The sequence below is a fragment of the Syngnathus scovelli genome, chromosome 2 (genome assembly GCF_024217435.2).
Source record: "Syngnathus scovelli strain Florida chromosome 2, RoL_Ssco_1.2, whole genome shotgun sequence".
In the NCBI taxonomy this organism is placed as follows: Eukaryota; Metazoa; Chordata; class Actinopteri; order Syngnathiformes; family Syngnathidae; genus Syngnathus; species Syngnathus scovelli.
In genome coordinates, this window is record NC_090848.1 from 16451284 (window position 1) to 16465628 (window position 14345).

General features: G+C 40.0%; 1 protein-coding gene across 5 annotated transcripts in view; it reads left to right on the forward strand.

Annotated features, from left to right (window-relative positions):
• The window catches only part of LOC125989355 (potassium voltage-gated channel subfamily KQT member 2), a 27705-nt gene continuing 13360 nt past the window's right edge, over positions 1-14345 (forward strand). For 2 of the 5 annotated variants that reach the window (XR_007488659.1, XM_049755617.2), the window contains exons 1-10: positions 1-1783; positions 7872-7962; positions 8056-8182; positions 8272-8447; positions 9530-9655; positions 10345-10455; positions 12030-12125; positions 12212-12306; positions 12867-12926; positions 13772-13801. Coding sequence is in view for 4 of the 5 variants with exons in the window: in XM_049755617.2 (XP_049611574.1) it covers positions 1476-1783; positions 7872-7962; positions 8056-8182; positions 8272-8447; positions 9530-9655; positions 10345-10455; positions 12030-12125; positions 12212-12306; positions 12867-12926; positions 13772-13801 (1220 nt within the window). In the remaining variant the exon portion in view is untranslated. The remainder of the gene's footprint in view (positions 1784-7871; positions 7963-8055; positions 8183-8271; positions 8448-9529; positions 9656-10344; positions 10456-12029; positions 12126-12211; positions 12307-12866; positions 12927-13771; positions 13802-14345) is intronic. The other 3 variants (XM_049755618.2, XM_049755612.2, XM_049755614.2) reach the window with 2 other exon arrangements.

A 14345-nucleotide genomic window follows, 5' to 3' on the forward strand; every position in this document is an offset into this window, starting at 1 on the left:
GGTCAAATATTGCGATTTTAATGCAAATTAGGTTTTGTGTTACTATGGCGACTATCAAAAATTGTGAGACAGTACAGCAGGGCTACATTTGAACCACAGTCGGATGAGTTAGATATTACTCTAAGAGAAGAAAGCTACACACTCGTCAATATTTTATGAATATTGGCCATCAAATAGAAGCCCTCCTTGTATCCTAGTTACTGGAAGTTTTATTAGCAGTGCACAAGAGACAAGCAATGCAATCACCATCCGACACGTTTGGAGCAACTTTGCAAGGAAGAGTGAGTGGGAAAAGAATGACATGCCAGCCACGTCGCCCCAAAACCTGACTGTTCAAGTTATAAGTGCTTCAACAATGTATTGTTAAACAGAGAATACCGTGTGGACAGATTACACCACATATTGTTTCAGGTTTTAACGTCATTTTAGATTGTTCAGGTTATCTATTCAGTAGTGTGATGAATTAGTAATTAGTATGTCTCACAGTTTTGAAGACAGGGATTCAAATTTCGGATTCCTGTGTCGCGTTTGCATGTTTTCATGTTTGTGTGTTTTGTCCATGTCTTTATTCGGGAAAGCTGGGGCCTATCTCAGCTGTCACTGGAGGAAGTACATCCCTATTGAAAGACTTCGATGACGCTGGTGAGATTTGGAGCAAGGGTGGGCAAACTATGGCCCTCGGGCCACAAACGGCCCACTCCCTTGTTTTATTGGGCTCATTGAGCGTTGAAAATATATTTAGCATTACACAGTCAGCTTGTTCAGAATCATGTTGCTAAGTGAAGGTCTGCCATACCAGTGAAAAGTGGTGTTTCACTGATTCTATAGTATTAGGTTGTAATATCACATTTCACCCCTAGATGGACGAAATTGCTAAGTTGCACTTGCATTTGGGTCTAACGCTACGTGAGTAGGTCTGATAATTTTTGCAGACTTGGAATGATATACAACATACAACCCCAATATAATATATAAAAATTTGTGTGAGTTAATTTTGTGAATATGTACTAAATTAGTTCTTGCACTGAATGTTGGTTCACTATTCAGCATTTTGTTATCTTCAAATTGTAATTTTATGCAAGAGAGACCTTTGTACTGGAGAAAAGTCATAGTATGTGTTTTTTGTTGTTTCTATTCATTCCCTTAAAAGGCAACATTGATCACTTGGGCAGCTGCTAATTGATGAGCTGGCAAACTTAAGGGAACGCTTAGCGATATGCGATTTTTCCTGACTGTCTCCTACTCCAGGCAGGCGGAAGTGGAAGACGACGAGGTGAAAGTCAAACTGCAGATTGGGTGAGGAGAATATTCCATTTGGCTCTCACGCACGGACCGGACCGCATTGGCCGCAGCATTGAGTGCGAGCGCGCGCACACACACCCAGACACACACCCTGGCACACACTCCTCACTCATCCAAGGCGATGCATTCCGACGCCACGGACCACTCCTCGCTTGAGTCGCCCCGGTTTTAGGATGGTGCAGAAATCCCTCAACGGCGGTGTATACCCAACTCAAGCCGGCGAGAGGAAGCACAAAGTCGGCTTCGTGGGTCTGGAGGCGGGGGGTCCTGAATCGAGCCGGGACGGGGCGCTGCTCATCGCGGGAGCGGAGAACAGCACTAAGCGGGGCAGCAGCATCCTGTGCAGACCCAGAGCGAGCATCTCCTCCGGGGGCAGAGCCAGACCTCCCAAAAAGAACGCCAGTTACCGCAAGCTGCAGAATTTTCTCTACAATGCGCTGGAAAGACCGCGGGGATGGGCGTTCATCTACCACGCTTATGTGTGAGTGATGCTTCTTAATTCTTGGCCTTTTATTTTGTGGGGTGCCGTTTCTGCTCGATTTGAGAGAAAGGAGCAGATAATCTAAGATTCATTCATTCATTGGTGACAAATGTCACCAATGAATGATTGTGACAAATGTCACAATTAATCTAATAAATTAATTTAGTGACGAAAAGTTGATTTGGTGCTGCCAAGTTGACTTGTATCATCATTTTTGGTCGTCATTGTGTTTGTCATTGCGACATTTAGTCGATTTTCCAGTTACTGGCATTTTTGTCATACCTACTTTCTATTCCTGGCATTGTACAAATAGGCCGCTTACTTCTTACAATCTCCGCCAATGACGCCACGATATAAAAAAGATTAAACCGACAGATTTAGAATCAATCCCCCAAATTACTATATAAATAATACAATGTATCAACCGGGGTATCTGCGTGCGCGTGTGCGCGTGTGGGTGCGTGTGCGTGCGTGTGTGTGTGCGTGCGCGTGTGTGCGTGCGTGTGTGGTGAGGGGCAGGGGGGAGGGGGGTCATCTTGACAGGGGTAGCCTGTGTGCTTCCCCCTCCCACCAGAATGTCTTCCCATTTCAGGCGATGGAGGAACAAGAGCTAGATAATGAATGTTAAGAATTAAAATTGATTAAAACAGCTACACGAAAGATTCATGGTGGAGCATAAAAGCCACCAGTGTCTGGTGTAGATAATATACTCAGTGAATCTGGAAAAAGTAAAAGTAACCATGCAGTACAGGGTTTCAGTATATTCTTGTTAACAAAGCTACAGAAACATGTTTTGTTATCAAATTGACAGTGATAGATGTTTAACTTTTTATTTTTGTCCGAAAGTACATATCAGAGCCAGAGTTTTTTGGGGATATTGTATTTGTACTTCTACTTGAGTCATCTGTGTGTCAGTCCACCAAGGCATAGCTGGTCGAACGTTTGTTTGGAACCAAGAGATTCTGACTTCAGGTTGAAGCACTGTGGTGTGGAGAGCAGCATTAGCAAGAGCCCACTTGAAGCTATCGCTACCTTCAATCTGGGTGGCTCCATCCATATGTATCAGTCTTGGCCTCTGGCATGTGCACTGAGGCATTCTATTCCCACCATGAGTTTTGAAAATATGATCACCATCCAATGACAACCTTGTTCACTTTATAACCAGTTGGAGCAAAATACGTATATTTGTCCATGTTCTGTTAATGTGCCACAGCACAACGGTGGGCAATTAAAGCTCCTTATTCCATGGAGGGACAATCTCTTTGCTGCCCCTGTTGTTAAGCGGATTTGGCTAGTGAGAACAGCGTTCCCATTTTCCTAAAAATGAATTACTCTTCTTAGGGTTAATATTGCAGTCATATAGATGGTAGATTTGACAATCATGAACACCATTCTCAGTTTTAGCTATTATTTCCTTGTTTTTTTTCCCCCCTTCAATAATACCCTAATGCGTTTAGGCTTCCCTAATAACAAAAGTCTAGCAGTCCAGTGTGTAACATATTATTTGGGAAATACTCACATTTTGGATTTTATTGTGATAGTGAAAATGCATGCTTGGGTAGTTGCCAGTCAAATTGGCCTTACTACTGAAATATTTACATACTTTGAAGGACTAGTAAGACTGGGCTTTCATTGGAAAACACAGACAGACACACACACACGCACACACAAACTGTCTGGATTCTTGAAATATTACTGTAATACCAGAACAGTTGACCAAAACCCAGACGTTGCTAGCACGGGGCACATGGTTGTAAAGACTCTTCGGTCACACCTTTTGTCTTTGATAGGCTATTCTTGTCAATGCGTCTCTTAAAAGAATAATTAGAAATTAGAGGCATAAATAATAAAAAATAATTGGTTTTCCCCCATCCCGCTAAGTTATTTGACTGCCACGAACACTTTTTTTTTTCACTTGTGTTGCAAATATTGACCATAGTGACCACACCACACTGAAGCAGTATGATGTCTTGCTGAAGGGTGCATAGACTGCCGAACAAGTAATGACGGACGAGCAAAATCTAGTCACACGATCACCTGGTGGACTCTTCACCTTCTAACCTAATGCATTACAGATTGCTTTTGTCGACACTTCTTCTTACACGCGTTCTTCTGGAATCATCAAAGACACCATTAGGCACTGTCAAGGTCACTGTTGTGGATTGTAAATGTAAGACATGTTGATCAATAACGGAGGTTCAACTATTTGAACTCTCATTAGCAAAGAAGCTAGTAGTCAATACGAGTGTTAAATCCAACATCATTTGCCAGCTTGTTCTGCGAAAATGATCAATTTGAGTGTTGGCAGCCCACGCGGAGCAGATCATGTCTGAACCTCACTGTGTTCTCTTTACAAAGTAGAGAAGGCTCTTCAGCAGTGACGATCATAGTCGGTCATCTGCACCCTCAAGGAAAGAGAGCAGGTTCGAAGACAAGCTCACTGAGGACTAGGTCAATTTAAACTTTTTTTTTTTTTGCTGAGCAAGTCAGCTAAAAACTTATTCGGAGGACGGTGGCAAAAATGTTATCTGCAAAGATGGTGCCTAATGCAGAGCTTGGTTAGTTTTGGTTAGCCCATCTGCACAAACTTAACCTCTTCAACTCAATTGTAGATTATGGAAGGTGTATTTTTTACAATTTAGGATGAATATTAAAGAATATTACCAGCATCAAGTAATTTAAAATTGAATCGCAATGACCAATGCTTAGAAACAGCAAGGGCGAAAACAGCCCAAGCTGAACTAATATCAAGTCTTAGGTTTTTTTCCCCCTAGAAAATTAAGCGCAATCACTCCAGACTGTACTGGGACATTAATTAATTGCTGTTAAAGATGCCATCATCAAGCAATGTAAAATAATTTTTAATAATCTGCATGCAGTGAGTCTATTTGCAATTTGATAAGACCCCATACTTCAGTTGATCTGGAACAATTGTTTCTGTGCTTAGGATAGTAGGCTACTGCTGTTTTTGGTCGGCGACGAGAGCTGGGCACTGATGTGATGATGTGATATATATGTATAATGATAGTAACGCTTTTATCGTGCCACTTCTCCTTCCTGCATAGTGTCATCCGTCACTTGTCTTGACTATTACTGCAAACGGCCAATGATGAGAATGACAGAAGGAGTCAAATTTGATGTTTCACTTACTATCCCTTTTGCATCAGGTGGCAGAGCAAATAATATCCAAGGAAGTGAGAATCAATACGTAGACATCATACACGACAAACCCATTTGTGCAAAATTAACATCAATGAGAATTAATAAATGACGAGATGGGTGAACACACAACAACAAAACCGTAATTATTAATACTAATTGTTTAGTTTGTGAGTCTAAATTTGCATTTTGCGATTCATCAAAACACAATGAATAGCAAATCTGAGAATCACAGATTTTTACATTTTTCCGATAATTAATAGCTAAGACTCCTGGCTTGTAAAAGACAGTAGTGTAACTGTTTAATATTAATCGGTGGAAAACAGCACATATGAACAGAGGTCATTTTAGTTACCCTGTGACTGGGCATGGCGCCTATTATTTTCGAGTGATGACTACAATTTGGGAAAATTCAGTGCGGTGTATCATCTGATGGATCTGAGTCACTACCACTTCCACAATGGTAGAAGAAAAAGGCTGTTGGCTGGTGTGTGCTGCTCAAGATAGTTGTGTTAACACTATTGCAGTCTGAACCTGGAACCTTTCAACAATACAATGAAAGAGAAACTTCCGTTTTTTGTTGTCCTCCCTTAAGGTTGAAAGTTGACAAGCTGTAGTGCTTGCTAGTCACTACTCAAGTACATCATGACTGTCTATGGTTCGTGGTTGTTATTACAAGTGGAGTGTGTATTAACTCCACCCTCTTGGTATCCAACCACAGTGATGGATATCCCAAAAGCAGGGTGCCCAAAACTGCTATTGTACAGATCTGGTTTCGATACCCTGCACAAATTTTTATGATGGTCACTAGTACATGAGTACACAGCCTAACAGTCATTCTTGTTTCTGTGTTGGCGTTCTTGTCTTGATGAGACAAATAAAATATCGTTTTCATGAAAACGTTCTTAATATCCTAGTAACGTAAGCCAGTTGGGCCCGACAAACCCACCAACCGACCTCACTTTACCGATTTCCCCAGCTCGAGTTTGTCGCAGCAGTCTATATTTAGCTTCGATGAGCATGCAATGTAATGCTGAGTGCTTGATCTGCAGCTCAGCAAGAAATGCCCACTTTTCTGCTTCCATTAACAGACACTTGATTGATTAATAGTCACAATTCTATATATTTCTATATTACTGTGAATCGCTGCACCCCAACACCACCACCAAAAAAAAAAAGAACCCTGTAAAAATGGAAAAGACCAACTCTGATGAAGAAAAGTGCAACACAATAGAATAAAGTAAAAGCTGCTCCTCGTGAAGTCAGGGGAAAACGATGCATTGTACACAACTTTCCTAAGTTGCAGAAATTTGAAGTTATGCAATGTTATTGCCAAGGAATGCAGAGTTTTAGTCCGGTAGAGTCACTTCAGATGGACAGCATCAGTAGTAGGCCTACATGGCCGGATGGCTAACTAGATTTATTTAATGGTCATAATGCAGTAATGCTTTTCAGCCTGGAGTGAGAGGTGTTCACGTGAGTAATTGTGCCAGAAGAAACACTCTACACATATAATATATGCCACATGTGAGTTAGAGAGAATGTGAAAACATTTTCCCACTCATTCTAATAACAGGAAAAGTCATAAAACAAGACCACATCAATAAAAACAAAAAAACAAAAAACAAAACATAAAGCAAGACAAAATAAAGCTTCTTTCACACATTGTAAGGGCTTGTCTTTGAGCCAGCAAGCTGTGACTACAGTGGCCATCAATGATGTATGAGATGTTCGGTACGGAAGATGACCTCACTATAACCTGACGAAAACAGAAAATGCAAGATCCACGCCACAACAACACAAATTCTACTGTTTCTTCTCATTCACTCTTTTGCAAGTCACTGCAACAAAAGACTTCAGGCCATGTTTTAAAGGAAACTTCAATGACTAAGCTTTGACAATTTTTGTCTATAGAACCAGTGTTGGAGCAAAGTTCTTGGAAAGTTTGAGGATTATCATTCAGGGCATACGAAGGGACCACATTCAACCCCTGATAGATGGATTAATTAATTAGTTAATTAATTAATGAATTAAGTCATTTTGATGGATTTTATGTAAGCTAACAATTTTGCAACAAACACTTCCGACAGTGTACATGTGACATCTGATCCAGAGCTCTTGTAGTGTGTGCCGTCTTTATTCCTTACTGATATAAATGTAGGTCGTGCCAGAGATTCTGTTTCATCTGCTGCATTGGTTCCAGTTTCAAATTTCTCCAGGCGTTCTCCATTAACTGAGTATTGGATTCTTTCCAGGAGATCTTTTTCCCTGAGGATATGTCCTGCTGTGTCTCGCGCTCTTATAATTCAGTTATCGAGCAGCCAATGAAATGGTAGCAGGAAGTCATTTTGGGCAGGAAGAGGTGGTTGCACAAATGATGTTTTGATTACTTGAGTGACTTGAAGTCCATAATGTACTTGCTCCAAATTCATTTCATTGATTGATTTGTATTGATAATTTTCAACTGTGGGAGTAGATGTGGCGTAAAATCCAAATGAAAACTGCTGAAACCAAAAGCTTGTATTGATCTTCTTTTCTTCAATCAGCCTTTTTTTTCATCCAAATTTTTTTTGCAAATTCACTTCTGCTATCATAAATCAGTCTTAATGAGCTACTTGGCCAGACTTTGTAAATGAGAACAGTCAGAGCACCACCCAGACGTAATTCATTCATTTCCCATTTGGTTTTGTTCACATTCGAGGAATCAATCTTTGCGTTAGATTGACCCGCAGAAACCAAAACACAGTGTTGGATCTGAAGTCAACTAATAATTTTGGTTGGTTCCCACACACGGGCAATTAATTTTCCCTTGTCCCTTTTCTTTGATGTTTTGAACAGTTTGCTTTCTTGAGCCTTGTTAACAAATATAGTATTTTTAAACATACTCATGATCTTTTGTTCCTGTGCTCTTTCCTGTCTTTTCCTATAGCTTCCTCCTGGTCTTTTCCTGTCTCATTCTCTCAGTTTTTGCCACCATTAGAGAGTTCAAAAATAGCTCAGAGAGTGCCTTGTACATCCTGGTGGGTATTCATTTTAGCATTTAACGCACAACACAATTGTGCACCCCTTTAATTCAAAGCGCCAACGCCGCCATTTTATTTCTGCTGCAACAGGAAATCGTGACCATCGTGGTGTTTGGAGTGGAGTACATTGTGAGGATATGGGCTGCTGGCTGCTGCTGTCGATACAGAGGATGGAGAGGGAGGCTCAAATTTGCCAGGAAGCCTTTTTGTGTAATAGGTGAGGAACATTCATGTCAAAGGTCAACTTGGATTCTGTCGGTGTGTTTTGGGATAATGGCGCTCAGCGTGGCATGTCACTCTCGACAGACATGATGGTGCTGGTTGCCTCGGTGTCTGTGCTGGCGGCTGGATCTCAAGGCAATGTTTTTGCCACGTCGGCCATCAGGAGTCTGAGGTTCTTACAGATCCTTCGCATGCTGCGTATGGACCGCCGAGGGGGCACTTGGAAGCTGCTTGGATCAGTCGTGTATGCCCACAGCAAGGTGGGCACATACCATGTGAAATGTTGATTTACCCTAAAAAATGTCAGTCGTAACCATTCCTTTCCGGATCAAACTTTGCAATGATTAAACATTTGATTATTATACGGGAAATGTTTCAATTCATTTTGTAAAATCTTTTGATAAAGGGCTGGGATCAGATTTGACTTTTCACTGGTTCATGCAATGATCCTGTCATTATGCTTTCATCCACTTGCACGTTGAAATGCAAAGGAAAAAAGTTAGTGGACAGCAATCATGCACTCATCAGTATTGATGATGATTATTAAACATAATATAATCACCATCAAAATGGATGGCTGATGTTAGAGATTTGCTCACTCCAACTTATTTTGCCAGAACCACACAAGAGACAAGCAAGTCCTTTTAGACACCTGCAGGTGGAGAGCTCACACGTTGAAGGAGTGAAGTCTAAAACTCTCCCTCCTGCAAGGGCATATTTATTAAGAGAAACAGAGTGGGGGTAAGAGTAGGTTGAATAGGAAGCCCTTGTGCTCTAGTCAAAACATATCGGGGTGTTTTACGACCTTGTGCAGGATGGGACAGCTATCTTATTTATTACCGGTTGCATTCCAACATAATCATACACTAAGGATAATCTGAAAAACCCTAACAGCTGGATTGTCATTACTATTGTTACTGTACCAAATTATAATTATCATTCAATCAGCCATCAACTGACATATTTCACATGCGGTCGTGTGGCTTGTCCTGGTTAATGTGTCTTAAAAGTAAACTATTAGTGGGGTCTAAAAGGCAGCAAGAACCCACAGAAGACATTTTGTGTTAATGTGAGGTGGTGGGAAGGAGCAAGGGCTGATGGGTGAATATTCTAAGACATTTAAGAAATACAGTGGAACCTTGAGTAACAAAATTGGTTCCATGAACATTCTTGTAACCTGAAACATTTATAAATGGAGGTAATGTTTGCCATTGCCACAAAATATTATACTTATCTTTTTTTCCAGTGTGTTATTAAATTAATATAATGCAATATACTAATATGTGAAAACACAATATTAAGAAGTCATTTAAAGGACATCTTGCATGGGTTGTATGTGTAGGAACTCATCACAGCATGGTACATCGGATTCCTGTGTCTCATCTTGGCTTCATTCCTGGTCTACTCGGTGGAGAAGGAGTCCAACAAAGAGTTTGAGACCTATGCCGATGCCCTTTGGTGGGGACTGGTAGGACTTCTCCGTACTTTTCCGTCATAGTAACTGTTAGGTTCAATATCAGCAAAAGGATCAGCAGACAAAACCAGTGAGGCAGAATATTGAGTCTTTTCTCGCAAGGAGTGCATTCAGACTTACAGCAATCCGACTACACTAAAAATCTGTTTACACTCATCACTCTTTTTATTTGGAATGCCCTACCCACAATGTGAGACTAGCCCCTGATAGGTGGGGGTAAGCGTGGGCTTTGTCTCATGAGAGAAGAAACGAGATTCTATGTGAAACAAGAAGTCGCAGACAGGATGCCATGAGAAACAAAAAGAGTGCAAGGACAAAATGCTATGTGAAACAAGAAGTCACAGACAAGACACCATGAGAAAAGAGTGCAAAGACAAAATGCCATGTGCAGACATCAACTAAATAGATTGAGCTATCAACAACTTTCTTGGATTCCCAGAGGTGTAGAAGGTCAGGAAGCTCCAGACAGCATCGTTTGACTTGTTGTGGACTGGTGGACGTCTGCAAGGCGAAACAGCAAGCATTCTGTGCAATAATGTTATTAATAAGTACTCATTAGGGAACGCATGATAACATATATATACAATTTATCTAACAGTAATGGTCAAACCTATTTATTCATTCTTTTCAGCATCTCATGCCACATTTCATTGAAGCTATGTATTTTTCAAATCTGTCCCTAGATAACTCTTACCACCATTGGCTACGGAGATAAAGTTCCCCAGACTTGGAATGGGCGCTTGCTGGCGGCCACCTTCAGTATGATTGGCGTGGCCTTCTTTGCACTTCCTGCCGTAAGTAGCATACTGTGTGTGCTTCGTTTGTTATAAAATAGAAAATGATCTCTTATGGTGATGCAACTTGAGCTAAGCTTTGGTTTACTTGCTGTCCAAGAATGTATATAAAGTGTGTTCATCCAGCTTCTATATTTTTGATCCTGATTAGAGTTATGGCCAACGTGTCGTACCCTGTACTGGTCGCCAATTAGTAATAGGGTGATTTCGAATGTTGCTCTGATCGAGACTGAAAATGATCACTGAGAACCACTGTTCTTATTGAACCGGCTTTTTTCTTTTGTATTCAGCTGTAGGTGGGCTGAATTTTGCTCCGATAATGAAATAAATTGTTAGCACCAAGGACTTGCAATTAACGATTATTCTAATGAGCCATTTATCTGTCAATTGCATCATTCAGTGAATGAGTGATCTAGGAATCTGATTGAAAATATTTCTTTAATTTTTATCTCATTATTCAAAGACAGGATTGAAATTAAAATTGAAAGCGCAAAGAAATGCATAAACATAAAATGATTATGATTCAGTGAATGGTTTAGGCCGTGCCAAAATTTTTTGAAAGGGTCTTACTTTTACTAAGCACACATATAATCAGTCTACCTTTGGGGAGGATGACAGAAATATGATCCTTTTGACTCTTGATATGCTGAAAATATAAGACACGTATTTTTAAGTTAAAGAAAGTCTCTAAAAAAATTAACCAATCATCAAAATAGCTGTTGATTAATTTTCTAATCAACTAAAAGGAATTACTGAAGCTTATTTAACTGACAAGGAAGTGATCTGGCAGTGTTCACACCCACAATGTCGCCAACACCCATTTCTACTTCTATGCATTTATGGAAATACCAAGTTAGACGGTAAAATTGGGCCCATTGCATTGCATCATGAGCGGTTTTCAGTTTTGTTAATGTTTTTCTTGTGAACTCACAAAGAGACTTAATATTCTCAAGTTCTTTGTCCCCTTCACATTCGCAAATCTCCCCTGTGGTGTTATATGCCGACCGCGCATGTATTTGTTACTCGTTATTACATGCTCAGCTTTTTACCTCCGATTCAAAGAGGTCAGAGTCAGCAGTTATGCGGGTTCATTGTACCCTTTGTGAAAAAAAAAAAACCCACTGCAATGCAATGTCAGCACTCAGTTGACACGTTTGGGCTGTGAAACAAAATCCTCACTTTACTTATTTATACTCAATTAGGGGTTTTATCTGTTTTAAGGATAGCTATGTTAAAAAAAATACGGTGAACTATCCATCCATTCATCTATTCATCTCTTTTCCAGTCACATCTCAACAAATGGTGGACTAGTAGCTTCTAGCATCTTACTACCATGTCGGCTTACTCCAACTTCCAGTGTATAAAACATTTTATGACCTTCTTCCTCTCCTTCCTTTACAAATTATTGCAAAAAAAGCCACAAGAAGCTAAAGCTCAAAAACTCCAGGGAAAGTAAATGATAAACATACTTGCTCAGATTAAATGACATTATATGCTAACATTACATAAAATAAAACATCATTTATTACTTACAACTGCAAAAAAAAAAGAAAATCCACTATGATCCTCTGCAGGGCATTCTTGGTTCTGGTTTTGCCCTCAAAGTTCAAGAGCAGCACAGGCAGAAACATTTTGAAAAGAGACGCAATCCCGCAGCAAGCCTCATCCAGGTACCCATTTGAACGTAGCGATGCTTTACAGGGCTCCTTTGTCCTTGTCAGTCGCTCTGATTTTGTGCCACATCTTCCTCTTACAGGCTGCATGGAGGTTTTATGCAACCAACCTTTCCCGCACGGATCTGATATCCACTTGGGATTTTTATGAGCAGACTGTAGCAACCCCAATGTACAGGTAGGCTATCATTCAATCAAATGTACTCTTGCAGAAGTTCCAGGACTGATGTCACAAGCACAAATCCAAAGTTTTCGCCTTCAATGTGAGCCCGACAGTCAACCAGCACATCTGCAAAGAGTTTCTGAGACATTTGCTTCTTTTAGTGCAAGAGAAAAGTTATGACCGGGGCATTATTTTGAAAGAGATTGTTGTTACTTTGTAGTCTGGATTAAAATACACATTTTAGAAAAACAGCTCTGCAACATTTCTGACATACTTCTTAATCACTGATTTCTCCTGTAGATTGCTTTAAAAGCTTTTCACTGTCCGATGATAAGATGCCTTAGTGACTCTTACAGCCGAGATTTGATTCCGCAATAGGATATTGCAGCGTCTCTGTTCTGCTTAGAAGTCCTCTATTTCATCCACGTTGTAAATGAAGGTGATGAGCAGCAAAAGTCAACTGCCAGACTGATTGCAATAAGGACCCGCAGGCACAAATCAACCTTTGCTCAGCAGGGAAGTGAACATGTTTTTGCAGAAAAGCTGAATGTTTCAAGTGTCTTTCTCCCTCTCAGGTTAATTCCGCCTCTGAATCAATTGGACCTGCTGAGGAATCTAAAAGGAAGGTCTTTCAGGTACGATCACCACAGAGACTGATGCTCTTTGGGGTAATTAATAATGATGAACGACGCTGAAGTCGTAAATCAATCATGTCAGAATAGAGCTAACACAAGCATTATGCATTATTTAGCTATTAAAATTAGTACGGTTTCTAATATTTTGACCCTCACATATTTAAATGAGGTAGCCAACATAATAAAAGTCATTGTATTCAAATGTCAATAAAAAAAAAAAAATCTTTCTTTCTTTCTTTGAAACATTAGATTTTTAGGTCTGTTCACGTGTGGAATATAAGTTATCGTTTATTTGGGATATGTTCAGATCACGGTTTTTAACAGAAACACAAAATATAGGTCAGAGACATCATACACCCTTTGTTAACTGGACAACTAAAATAAACTTAACTTGATCCGTGTGTAATGACACTGACAACAAGTTATATTGAATGTTCATTGTGATGTTTTTTTTGTTTGTTATTATTGCCCATTTACAGTTTTGCATTTCTTTCAAATTTAGTACATGGGTGTCTATAATTCCATCACTATGAATGAATATATTTAAAAAAAATAAAATAATAATAATTCTTAACTTTACCGGTTGTCTTCAAAGGTTCGGCTGAACACTTGCTTTCTGTCATTTATGAATTGGAATGCATAGCAAAATCTAGAAGTTGCCCAGTGACGTGCCTGCTATCATTCCTGTTGTTACTTCAACCCGATTTTCAAAGACAACCAGATAAAGGCTGCTTCAAATACATCATCGTCTGATTAAATTGTCTGCTAGTCCCAGCCAATTTTTACAATCTTCGTCTCTAGAGTATATTGCTACTTTTTTAGAAATTTGCCTGTTCTGCTCACAGGAAGGAGTCCCAAACAGAAACCTCTCCCAGGTCAGTAATATCATTGATTCTTTTCCTTTTCTCCTGTTGGCCTTTCGTCAACTTTGCTTTTAGCTGCTGCTGAGCCACTCTTCTTGGAGGGAGTGTGTGCGTGCGTGCGTGCGTGCGTGCGTGTGTGAGTGTCTGTTGGCAGCCATGGGTGTGGTTGTACGTTACAAATGCCTCCTTCAAGGAATGGTCATGCTGCATTTGCATATGTGATGCTCAGGGATGAGTGCTCACAGCTTCCCTAGTACATTCCATTACTAAACTGACTTTTGACAGCAAAGCATTCAACATCACCACAGGAAAAAAAAGTGTTATGTTTTTTTTAAACACTTTTCAATGCTTTGCTTATCTTTTGCCCCACCCCCACACATTCATTTGGACAAAGGAAACATGCTTGATGACATACGATCAACACTTTATTGTGACTGCAGGCATTAGAGTGAAAACACTAAAATGTTGAAAAATGGAATTTGGTGTTTTGATGCTCACAGACGTACGATAATTACAATAAAGTGTCATTACAAACACAGTTAAGCACATGCCGCTG